At 43.1% G+C, this 13,157-nt stretch overlaps 1 protein-coding gene across 1 annotated transcript in view; it reads left to right on the top strand.

The window, feature by feature from the left end:
- The window catches only part of RASGRP1 (RAS guanyl releasing protein 1), a 37,422-nt gene extending 30,358 nt beyond the window's left edge, over window positions 1-7,064 (top strand). The window contains exons 13-17 of the mRNA XM_069949862.1: window positions 511-655; window positions 1,409-1,445; window positions 2,591-2,740; window positions 5,188-5,555; window positions 5,647-7,064. Coding sequence (XP_069805963.1) covers window positions 511-655; window positions 1,409-1,445; window positions 2,591-2,740; window positions 5,188-5,555; window positions 5,647-5,781 — 835 coding nt within the window. The 3' untranslated portion in view covers window positions 5,782-7,064. The remainder of the gene's footprint in view (window positions 1-510; window positions 656-1,408; window positions 1,446-2,590; window positions 2,741-5,187; window positions 5,556-5,646) is intronic.
- Window positions 7,065-13,157: the final 6,093 nt, after the last annotated feature.

Genomic DNA, 13,157 nt, shown 5'->3' with positions numbered 1-13,157 from the left:
TGGCCCGATCGTATGATTAACGATGTCGGAGTAGCGATTTTTTTTCATAATGATCAGCGTTGAGACGGAACGATATATCGTACGGAAAATTTGCTTTGCGATCGTTTTGCGATCTCTTAAGCCTATCCCACACATTGGCTAAATCGGCGAACGACTGTTTACACGGAACGATCTGCGAATTTTTTGTGAACGACGATTTGAGAACATGTTGAAAGATCAAAATGAACGATTTCTTGTTGGTCGTTTGATCGTTCGCTGCGTTTACACGTACGATTATCGTTCAAATTCGATCGTTATCGCGCAAATTTGCAAGATAATCGTTATGTGTAAACGCACCTTAAGTAAACTGCTCACTGGGCTGAAGTTGTCAGTATGGCATTTCAATTGCAGCATTAAAGGCAACCTGCCAGCAATCTGTTCTTTTAATATGTATAATGAACAAGCTGACTATTTCTATATTGTCATGGTATACGGCCCTAAGACTCCTGCTATTGTTTATGATCTTTGCAGGGAGGGTCAGATCAGCAGACAAGAAATCACAGCCTATTTCATGCGAGCCAGCTCCATATGTTCAAAACTCGGCTTGGGTTTCCTCCATAACTTCCAGGAGACCACCTACCTCCGTCCAACGTTTTGTGACAACTGTGCCGGATTTGTAAGTATTTTATTTTTACACCTTTAACCACCAACTTGCATTAAAGGGGTACTATGATAAAAATCATTTTCTTTCAAACTGGTTTCAGAAAGGTATATAGATTTGTAATTTACTTCTATTTCAAAATCTCAAGTCTTCCAGTACTTATTAGCTGCTGTATGTCCTGCAGGAAGTGGTGTATTTTTTCCAGTCTGACACAGTTCTCTCTGCTGCCACCTCTTTCCATGTAAAGAACTGTCCAAAGCAGGAGAGATTTTCTATGGGGATTTGCTACTGCTCTGGGCAGTTCCTGACAAGGACAGAGGTGGCAGCAGAGAGCACTGTGACAGGAAAGAATACGTCACTTCCTGTAGGGCATACAGCAGCTGATAAGTACTGGAAGACTGGAGATTTTTAAATAGAAATAAAAAACAAGTCTATATAACTTTCTTTTGATTTGAAAGAAAAAGATTTTTGCTGGAGTACCCCTTTTAAAAAAATCTGTGACAAAATGTGTTTGTGGAGTCTATGATCTGTAGCGTTTACTTTTACTCCATATATATAGTGCAAGGGCCATTTTTTTTCATGGGCTTTTTGGAAGCTGCTTAGTAATGTTGGGTGTGTCTAACAATTATGGGCTAATACCACATGTGCCATTGTAAAATAAGATTGGCATTCCCTGTTGGCAGGAAATCAGTACCTACCAGATCTATGTGGGTATTTATAGGGACATTTGGAGTTGGAATGACTGATTGTTTATTGTGTGTTTTTCAGCTTTGGGGTGTGATTAAACAAGGATACCGCTGCAAAGGTAAGGTCCATCACTCTATATGCATCATTGTAGAAACATTGTATATAGGATAGATACAATTAAAGATTGTTTCAGGTGTACAACTAGATAGATAGATAGATAGATAGATAGATAGATAGATAGATAGATAGATAGATAGATAGATAGGACGAAAAATGTGATTAATTTTTTTTTATTTCACATGTTTACTACAGACATATTCTTACTCCAGTCTAAATAAGGCTGGGGCTGCATAGATGACCAAAACTCACTGTATATGTGCAACATACTAAGATACTAGAGATGAGAGAACCTCGAGCATGCTTGGGTTTGTCTGAACCCGAACGTTCTGCATTCGAATACCGGTGGCTGAAGAAGTTGGATGCAGCCCTAGTGCTGGAAAGCACTGATACAGCCTAAGGCCATGTTTACATAACGTAAAACACCGCCAGGTCACAAAACGTCTGGTGTTTGTGAAGATCATCCCGCACGGCACTGCAGTGCACGCAAGTTTTGAATTAATCACGGCCGTTGTTGCGAATTGGCAACAACGGCCGTGATTAATTCAAAACTTGCGTTGCATGAACATGGCCTAAGGCTGTATGCATGTTTTCCAGGCAGTCTTAGGGTTGCATCCAACTTCTTCGGCCACTGTTAATAACATGCAGAGCGTTCAGGATCGGACGTACACTAGCGTGCTTAAAGCTCTCTCATCTCTACTACATTAGATATTGATACATTTTTCGCACTTCTCTGTGTCCGAAAACAAAAACTATGTTGAGCAATAAGCAAACCAATTTCCATGCAAATTTGTTACAGACCATTATTTGTGACCTTTTTTGGAGTAACATATGTCAAACTAGGCGTAAGCTGCTTAGTAAATGTGGGCCATTATCTGCGCTAACACCTGCAAGGCATTACCTATAATTGGCATATACCTTATCACTTACACAGTGTCACGTATATAACAGCCCATATCAATGGCGTGATGCTATAATTATCATTGCGGGAAAAACAAACAAGGAAGAGTCACCACACCTGGATATAAGCAGGGCATTCCCTATCTACTAGTGCAGACATGTGCAGCTGTATTGCTATAGTCTCTGTATATGAGGTGTAGGTGGATTCCTTAGTATTCAGTGCTGTCTATTGTGTTTGTGCCACAGACTGCGGGATGAACTGCCATAAGCAATGTAAAGAGCTGGTTGTGTTTGAGTGCAAGAAGAGGTCAAAGTGCCCCACCGGGGACAGCAGTTTGTCACCGGACTCAGGACAGACTGACGTTTCATTGGCCAGTGGCAAAGGCATGACGAACGGTGAGCACCTTTCTTATGGAAACAATGTTATTTCTATGGAATAGAACATGTAAATGGGGTCTATACAGTGAGAGAAGCTGACTGCTTATGTTATGCTGTATAAAGTCAAATTGGGAATTGTAGTTTTGCAACAGCTGGGGGGGGGGCTGCCAATTTGACGCCCCTGGTTCTAAGTAGCAGCCACACTTCATTCATGTCTCACTTGAAGGTTATCAATACTCTGAATAGTCAGACACATAAGCACATGCATTGGGTGGGCTGACCATATGCCGTGGGCCGGGTGCCGGATACACCAGCACCGGCTGGTGGGCTCTGGTGTTTCGGTGGCAACCTGTCACGGTGGCCGGGAGAGGCAGTACCCAACCCCGGACACGCGGGTATACCCCCCCAAAAGTTATACAAATCACCAATATGCACTTATTACGGGAAATCCTTATAAAGTGCTTTTTTCCCCGCACTTACTACTGCATCAAGGCTTCACTTCCTTGATAACATGGTGATGTCACGACCCGACTCCCAGAGCTGTGCGGGCTGTGGCTGCTGGAGAGGATTATGGCAGGGGACACTGAGGGACACAGGGCACTGGAGGGAGACTGAGCATCCCTCTGCCATCATCCTCTCCAGCAGACACAGCCCGCACAGCTCTGGGAGTCGGGTCGTGACATCACCATGTTATCCAGGAAGTGACATCACCATGTTATCCAGGAAGTGACATTACCATGTTATCCAGAAAGTGACATTACCATGTTATCCAGAAAGTGACATCACCATGTTATCCAGAAAATGACATCACCATTCTATCCAGGAAGTGACATCACCATGTTATCCAGGAAGTGACATCACCATGTTATCCAGGAAGTGAAGCCTTGATGCAGTAGTAAGTGCAAGAAAAAAGCACTTGATAAACATTTCCTGTAATAAGTGTATATTGGGGATTTGTATAACTTTTGGTGGGCAATACAATACTTTAATAAAAAATTTTGCCAGACTTCTCCTTTAAACAAGTGCTTTAACTAAAATATAACAGTGCTATAGGTACAGTACCAAGTACACAGTGCAACAATACAATCAGTATCTCAAAAGGCAACTTGAGGTGGAGAAGAAGTAGTGAGTCGAGTGAAGTAGTAGTAGTAGTAGTAGTAGTAGAAGATGATAGGGGCCAAATAGGAGCCCTTGCTTAATTAGTAGAGTACTCTTCTGGGGTGTGAAGTATATCTTGAAAAACTCCTCTTACTCACGTTTAGATAAATCTGCGTTATCTGACCACCTTCTGTTACACAGTCTGGGAGACGGCCCTGTGAGGTAGTAGGTGTCCCAGGCCTCTGTCTCTGGGTGCAGCCGACTAGTGAAAGTTTTCCCACGTAGTCAACCGTTGTCAGTAGAAAGCTAACTTGCAATCGGTGCCCTACTAAGGTTAAGATCCTCGGTGTGGGCAAGGGTGTTTCCTATTCATCTTGTTACCCAAAGTCTAGGTCTAGCAGGACATAGCTACTGGTTTGAGTCTGTCAAAACGGGTGCGGTCTCTTCTCTAGCCACATAGGAACTCTTCTGACTCCTGACTGTACTGAACCAGAATTCTCCATCTTTCTCTCATACAGGAAGCCCCTAATTTACTGTATATAGGGCTGTGTGTGTGTGACAGGAAGTGTAGATAGGTTTGTCTACCGGTGTATAGGGTGTGGACACAGACTAAGGGTCCTATTCCACGGGCCGACCAGGGCCCGATCAATAATGTAAACAAGCGCCAATCTGCTACATCGGCGCTCGTTTACTGGGCCTATTCCACGGCCTGATAATATGCAGCTCTTGTTTAAACACCATACTTTACCTAACCATGTTGCAGGTCTTCTCCTGCGCTCCTCTTCCTCCCGGTCCCGGGTGCAGCAGCGTCTTCGGTGCGGCCTGTCTGAGCTGACAGACCACACCGAAACCTGCTGCTGCGCGCGGGACTGGGAGGTAGAGAAGCGCAGGAGAAGACCTGCAACATGGTTAGGTAAATTGTGTTGCTTATGGAATCGTCGGTATTCCAAGCAGCGATGCGCGGGTGGCGACCGATGATTTTAGGTTTGAACCTAAATGAACAATCAGCTGACGACACGATCGGCTGATCGTTCTCTATTCCATGGAGCGATAATCAGCCCAATTAGGCCGATTCTGCCAATTATTGCTTTGTAGAAAAGGCCCCTAAACCTTCTACATACACCTAGTGGCTGGAGTAGGGCACAGCAACTAACTGCACTAGCTGTGGCACCTGAGTGACCTAGTTTTACTTGGGTGTGTAAAGATAAGAAGAACCACCCGTAGTGATACACTACACATATAGCATAATGTAAATCCACTGGTCTTAACTTCAGAGAGGTCGGGTTGAATAACAAGATTTGTCCAGTAGTGATCATCTCCAAAACCCTCATCATCAGCTGGTTACATTTTCCTTTTTACCTTTCCAGACTGTTTGGCAGAAGAGGACGTCTTTCCTTACGCGAATGGGGAAGCAAATAACCATACAGAGGTCAGCAAAGACAGAACAATCATGTTGATGGGCAGCTCTGCCCAGAAGATCTCTGTACGGTTACAACCAGCTGTGAAACATCGCGCCACCCAGACAGATGAGTGCCCTGCCAGCCCTTCTTTACTAGCTCCCCCCATGCACCGGAGCCGCACACCAGACCCCTCTCTAAACCGCAGCTCATCTCCCTGCCCCAGTCCAATGCTGATGAGGAAGCGGGCATACGCCAAGTGGGAGAATAAGGACTCTGTTCGTAAAGCACGAGAAGAGAGACGAGGGATCAAGCCGACAACCCAAGAATTGGAAAAGGTTAGTTATATAAAATATTACAATTGTTTTTCTTTTTATATATACGCATATATCAGAACCCTAACTAGTGATTTCTACCCTTTGATAACAGGAGAGGTCGTATCTTAAGGAGGAAAACACAAGTCTGAGAATCCAGCTTAAAGACGCTCATCGACGTATTGAAGCCTTGCGAGCGGAACTCAGAAAGTACATTCTGGATAGTGAGCCTGTTGGGAAGGGATCATAGCCATAGACACTGGAACGTTGCATTGCCACGTATTGTATAGATGATAGCTACTCCACTGCCTTAGTGGATGATATGGATGCGTGCAGTATCCCTGCGGATGGAGTACCATGTGATACATCCCCGTGCCTGCTCTGTGTTGGTAGCTTAGCAGGAGATACCCGTGTCGTATGTTATCGAGTTGCAGATGCTTCAGTGTTCACTCTATAGGGGCCTCTGGCAAATCTAATAGTTCTCAGCACATTACCGTTCACAGGCTTAGGTTTTGGGGTGATGACTTGCAGACGCAATGTACACCAATGTTTTTGGAAGAAGACGTGTGATGTTACAGTGTACCATGTATGTTTTGTTTATCCCTGCCCTGTTGGCAGCAGAAGTAGAGGGTGGCACCATGCACACCCGAACCCTCCTGCAACAATGATCACACTTCATAAATATTTATCTCACTCTGGTCAGTGAAACAAAGCCGTACTGTAAGTTTCAGGCTGTTCCGCTCCAGCTCTTCCTTATCATCTGATAACAATAGGTAAAGTCTGCTAATGGAACGTGACATGACTCCAGGTGCTTCACGTCAGAGACTTGCTATAGCCTGCAGATGAGACATGGCTAAATATCCATAACAAACAGCATCTATAATAGGTTGGAGCTTATGTGATAGTGCCTTTGCTGAAGTTGTAGTTCAGGACAGAAGATTGGGCTGAAACTTGTAGTTCCTCCATCGACTGTAAGGGTCACCAAACTTTTCATATCGACTGGTAGGTCACCACCAAGCAATACAATTAAAAGCCATATATAAAACACGTAATAACCAGAAAATATGACACCTCCACCTACCAGTGGTCCTGTATAGATATAGGTCTCCAATCTGATGTCAGTGTTACCTGTTATAATGTAGATAGCAAAGGGTAAGAAGTGGTAGTTCCTGTACGTGAATAGCTAGAACCGGGACTGACTGTATGACTGGAACACCTTCGCCGTTGTGTTAGGTCTTTAGAAACTTTAGAAGCCGGATCCATTGCTGCTACACTCTGTGTTAGGTGCAGGTACTTGTGCCAATTGTGGGAATCTCTCTAGAACATTCTATGTAAATATTGTACAGGTTTTTTTTTTATTTGTTAATATTGTCAGTATTCTGTGTCTGTTATTTAAATACAGTTCATCTGGTTTTGGTTCACTTCTAAAGTCCGGAAGGTCATACAGGTTATTTGTTCTGGTTTCAGGATTTCTGTACTTGTTATTCTGGGCCAGGGAGGGGACAGAAGAGGTTGATGTTATATTAATAAAACAAAGGAGTTAAAAAAGAATGGTTTCCGACTTTTTCTATGTATCCTGCACAGTAACATCTGTCCACTAGCTGCACAGGGGAGCTTTAAGAGGGTTGACTGCAGTTCCCTGCATAGCCAACCTATGGCACCCCAAGGTTTCTGTGTTTTAGGATCTTTAGGGGTCCCTCGAATCATAGATATTTATATATGAAATGGGAATACCCCTTTAAACCCACCACTGGGCCATAACCTTTTAAATACACTCCGTCACAAAAAATATATATATGCACAAAGAAGGAAACCAGCTACTATCACGAAACTTGTATGTAGCATACAAGGCGATAAGCAAATATTAAAAAATTCTGAACAAAAGATCGTTTTATTAAGAAGTTATGGCATGAAAAAGGTTGCAAATCAGTAAGTAGTAAATCCACCTCTTGCAGCTATACAAGCCAAAACATGGCGTGGCTATGAATCAATCAGGTCACCTATGACCCCCTGCGGAAGACCATGCCATAATCTTTGCAACTGCCTTCCAAGCACGTCCCAGACGTGCTCTATTGGCGAGAGGTCTGGTGACTTGGCAGGCCATGGAAGTACGTCATATCCTTGAAGACATTGTTGGAAGAGTCTCGCAGTATGTGGACGAGCGTTGTCCTGTTTATAAATGGCACCTGGGCAACTCGATAGCATAGGCAGTACTACCGGCGTTAAAATGTTGTCCACGTAACTGCAAGCCATCGTAGTACCTTAAGGGAAGACTAGAGGTGATCATGTGTCCCAACAAATCGCTCCCCGAACTGTCACACCTTGTGTAATCACTGTATGCTGCTCGACAACAAATGCCAGACTGGATTCACTTGATGCCACCAGATGCCTGGAAGTAGTAAATGGCGTTGAATTGATGCTAGCAACGTTGTTGGTGTGGGTATGGCCTCGCTTATGATTGTGCATTTGTGTTCCTGGAACGTCCTAACCCTCCGCGATGGTAGACTTTCGCTTCCATGATCCATTGCTGCCAACACTGAGCAACTACCATATTGGTGGCGAGGTGGCAGCTAATACGCCTGTTTGACCAACCTGCTTCTCTGAAGACCACTATATGGCCCCTATCAAAGTCGGACAATTGCTCATACATACTGCTAACATCCAATCCAAGTTGACAGATTCGTTTGAATAGACCAACGTCGTGAGCACTCATGTTTGAAACTCTCTCATATGCGCTTACCCTTATCTCACTGGTGACAAAATTTGTATATCTCTTACTGGACTACATTTGTGCCGAGTTTTGCAATTGTATCTGATTTCTTCAGGGTGCATATGTAGAATGTATAACACTACTTATAGTTTACCCTTAAAGGGACCTTATAATCACAGTGATGCTGCCTGAACCAAGAGTCATCAGGGCGGTGCCAGGCAGCTTCAGCTCACACCTCTAGCCTTGACTGATGATCTCACCTTGTGTTACCTGTAAAGTATTCTGGAAAAATTGTTTTTTCCCTTTAAGATGCAAGTAACGGAAACTAAAAATAAGAAAGGAAGTTTTGGGGCATAAGCTGCCACATAGCAAAGCCTGCAACCTTAGACATTTCACCCTCCAATGTACATGCAATAGAAACAGAAATCTTTGGAGAGTCACAAGCTAAAGGGGTCTGCCTCCTTTAGCCGTCGGTGGATGTCCAGGTCCACACTCCCCACTCATCTTCCTCTATCACAGAATGGTGACCACTCTATTTTTCCGATTCTTGTTCTATTACTTCTTACCAGCACAAGTGTGGACTTGCTGAGTAGATCATGCCTTCTGCTTGACTCATACGACTATAATAACCTATCATAATAGTGCAAGCAATCTGCTCTTCCGCACCAATAAAGCAGGGAGGACATGTTTTCTTTACAGAGAAGTACAGCTATGATGTGTCACTGGAGTTTCCAAGAACGCTGAAGCAATATTGCTTCAGTCTGCAGCATTTCCACTTGAATGAAGAGCTCTGTGCCATCTTTGCTTTATTGTATATAGCTACAGAATCCTGGAAGGATACATCTGCAATGGAAGAATCTATAGACATAACACAAGGGGCATATACAGTATACAAATGCATTCAAAGACCGTGCAGTTTATTCAGTCACCACTTTTAATCACACAATTAAAATCAGAGGCAACATTTACATTTTCACCATCCTCCTCAATACTATTAAGAGTAATTGTTCTCCTTTTACACCAATTTATATATATACAACTAATCTGCATACCAGGTGTGACTGTGTATATGCATTGCATTATCCTCAGATTTACCAGCATCACACTGTTTGCTGTAGTACCATGCATCTTATGAGGTGTCCTCTTTACACCAGACACCACAGTGTTATCTGATTTAGGAAAAAAGAAAGCTGGCCGTACACTTTCGATAGCTGTTCGTTTGGCCTACTATTATCACTCCCAGCTTCCCCATACACATGAGTGTTCAGTGTTTATATATGTTCTATGGGGAGGGGTAAGCAGCAGACATACTGCTTTTGCTTATCTCTACCAGAAAAATGAGGACAGGCATCTGAAAACCAACATGCCCAACATCATCTGTCAGGGGAGAGTTGGAATGCCATACACTAGGGATAGGGGAACCTTAGGCGCTCCAGCTGTTGCAAAACTACAACTCCCATCATGGCTGGACAGCCAAAGCAACCCTTTGCTGTCCAGGCATGATGGTAATTTTAGTTTTGCAACAGCTGGAGGGCCAAAAGTTCCCCATCGCTGTTATACACCTTAGCCAAGCATCTGAACTCGACAAAGTTAGGAGGTTTGGACAACTTTAAAGCAACCTGTGATCACAAGCAGTTTTGCAGTATAGTCTCTTATTTTTTTTTTTCTATGCTTAAAGGGGATGTGTCACCTAAATTTTCTTTTAGAGTCAGATACTAAAAATTGTTCCTTTATTCCAAACCATTTTCTGACTGTATTTTTATTTAATCTTTTGTACATTGTTATGGGGGCTGCCATATTGCCTGGACTGTCCTTTACAGCATTTAGTGACATGCTTTACAGCAAGACTCATGGACATAGACCACAATAGAAAGACTCTACCCCCATGACATGAATGTAAAACATTACTGAGCGTACTATGTGACATTTTGAAGAGGTCATTTCACAGGGAGCTGCTTTTGTCTCTATCTACTGGTGTCACATGTCGCTGCAATTCTGTACAGATCACTTTACAGCAGACTCCTCTTAAAGGGGTTATCCAGTGCTACAAAAACTTGAAAACATTGAAAAAAATTCCCCCTAAATTATTTAAAAAATATGTTAAACATAAAAACATTTACACAATAAGTTACAATTTTCTGATGACACATTCCCTCGAAATCAATGTACATATGGCCAAACTGTGGTCCATGCTCCCTCTATGACGATATTTGGCCTTTTCTCTGTTAAAAAAAAAAAAAAAAAAGACGAAATACAGGAAGTCCCAATCCTTTGTGTGCAACCGGTTTATCAAGCAGGTCGTATAAGAACTGAGAGCAATTAACTTAGACTAAGGGTCCTATTCCACGGGCCGAGGAGGGACCGATCAACGATGTAGACTAGCAGATCGACGCTCGTTTACTGGGCCTATTCCACAGCCCGATGATTGTTGAGCGAGGGCTGCACGGACATCGTTACCGATGTCCTTGCAGCATCATACATTACCTGTCAGGGCTTCTTCTCTGCGCTGTCTCCATCCCCTGGTCCCACGCGCTCTATCTTCAGAATGGCCGATCAGCTGACAGGCGGTCCCGGCCTGTGATTGGCTGAGCGCTCCATCAGCTGACCGGCCATTCGGAAGATAGAGCGCGCGGGACCAGGGGATGAAGACAGCGCGGAGAAGAAGCCCTGACAGGTAATGTATGATGCTGCACTTCTGAAATCGTCGGTCGCCCGCCGCGCACCGCTATTCAACCGTAGCGATGCGCGGTGGGGGAATGATGATTTTAGGTCTGGCCCTAAATGAACGATCAGCCGATGACACGATCGGCTGATCGGTCTCTCTATTTCACCGAACGATAATAGGCCGAATCGGGCCAATCCGGCCGATTATCGCTACTGTGGAATAGGACCCTAATTCTATTATCAGCTCTGCATGCTTACCAGCAGACAATGCCCTTTGTTATGGAACAAATTCAGTCCGCATGTCACTGTGTGGTTACAGAGGTTTTGTTGCTGTGTGACAGGAGAGCTGACCACACAATGTGAGCACCCCCAGGATTCTCTGCTACTGCATGTGGACACACAGCGGCTGTACACATGCGCAATGACGAGAGACACCTAGTGGCCACATTTATCATGTTGATTTAAACATAGAAAATAGTATTTTGCTAAACTGCTTGCAACCACAACCCCTGTTGATTTCTTGAAAAAATATTTTTGCAACAGTGTATGAGCATGTTCATAGTCACATGTTGACGGTTTCCAAATGCAACCAGCAAACCTGTAAACTACTTGTACTCTATTCCTACTGAAATGTGTCACTGCCAGCTGTGCTACCTACATTAGTGTGCACATTTATCACATAGATACAGTTCTATTGATATTCACTGCAGTCTGATCAAAGCTATAGGAGTATTAGATCTGCCCATCCCCCCAATCTACCAACACAATTCAGTGTTACTTTGACAGTACCAGCAAACCTTATAAAAGACATTACTAGAAAATACAAAGTCCACAGTAACATACATGTCACATTTACTATATAGTATCTTCTATTTTCTGTGCTTTCATGGCACACAGCTGATTTGTACCATTTCATCAGTCTCGTAGAAATTGCATTATCCATTGGGTTTAATCTGAAGCATAAGATTTAGGATTTTTTTTCTAGGTAGAAAAGCGAATCAGTGTTTACTACCTTAAAGTGGTTGTCCTTTTTCTTGTTCTGCACCACTTGCTTCCTTGGACGTATACCTTCTGAGACGAGAGCATGTCACAAGTGCAATCTTTCGTCTTAGAAGGTATACTTGCAAGATGGCAAAGTGACGAAGTAGCGTGTCAGGGAGCAGAATAGGTAGGATATTGTCTTCTCCCCAGATAACCCCTTCAACTTTACTGAAAGAGTAGTAGATACCTGGAACAAACTTCCAGCAGATGTGGTTGGTAAATCTACAACAACACAATGTTAACCTGCCTGGGATAAACATATATCTATTCTAAGATAATAAGAATGTAAATATAAAAAAGGGCCGACTAGATGGACCCAGTGGTCTTTTTCTGACGACAATTTTCTATGTTTAAACCACTAAACACAATGGAAATTTGATGTAATGGAGGTGAATTGAAGTCACCTGACCTGATTTGCCAGTATGTAATATAAACCACACAAAGCAATGGAGGTTTAAACGGAAATGTTTCTTTATGTTATTTTGTATATTAACAGCAGTCTAATGGTGCCTTTACCCAGACAGATTATCTGACAGATTTCATGAAGCCAGGACCAGACTATAAAACTGAGAACAGGTAAGAGAAAGGAACGACTGAGATTTATCCTCTTCGCAAATCCATTCCTGGCTTTGGCTTCAAAAATTTGTCAGATAATCTTTCCGTGTAAACACACCAGAACAAATGAATACAGCCTTAAAAATTCATATGAGAAAGGAAAAACATTCATAGAGTTTCAATGCATCAGAAACCTGATCACCCTACATGATTAGTAGTTGTGGAAGCAAATTCACCATGGCCGAAACTGCAGCACATTTACATTAATACCATTGGTAAAGCTAATAACACGGCTTTTCAGTACTGAATCAGTAGAAAAACAGACAAAACGCGTCACATCTCCCTGTGAACATGCTCTTAAAGTTATGCTCCGAGTTAGAGAGGTCAAACACGCTTTAATAGCAGACTAAAACGCCATGCTGTACTAAACCTACGACAAAGTGAGCATACAATTATTAAAAGTCCACACCACGATTAAAGTGGACTTCCGCCATTACCATTTTATGATGACAGGAGGGTCGACGTTCTAGTAAATAAAGGGTAATGGACTGTCGTCATAAACAACTCTCTGTGCTCGATCTACACTCTGCATTCACCCAGGTGCTGGATACAAGAACTAATATGGTTTTTACCTACCATCCATGAGAGACCTCCAC

The sequence above is a fragment of the Dendropsophus ebraccatus genome, chromosome 13, assembly GCF_027789765.1.
Source record: "Dendropsophus ebraccatus isolate aDenEbr1 chromosome 13, aDenEbr1.pat, whole genome shotgun sequence".
In the NCBI taxonomy this organism is placed as follows: Eukaryota; Metazoa; Chordata; class Amphibia; order Anura; family Hylidae; genus Dendropsophus; species Dendropsophus ebraccatus.
This window is presented reverse-complemented; position numbering and strand designations above follow the sequence as displayed.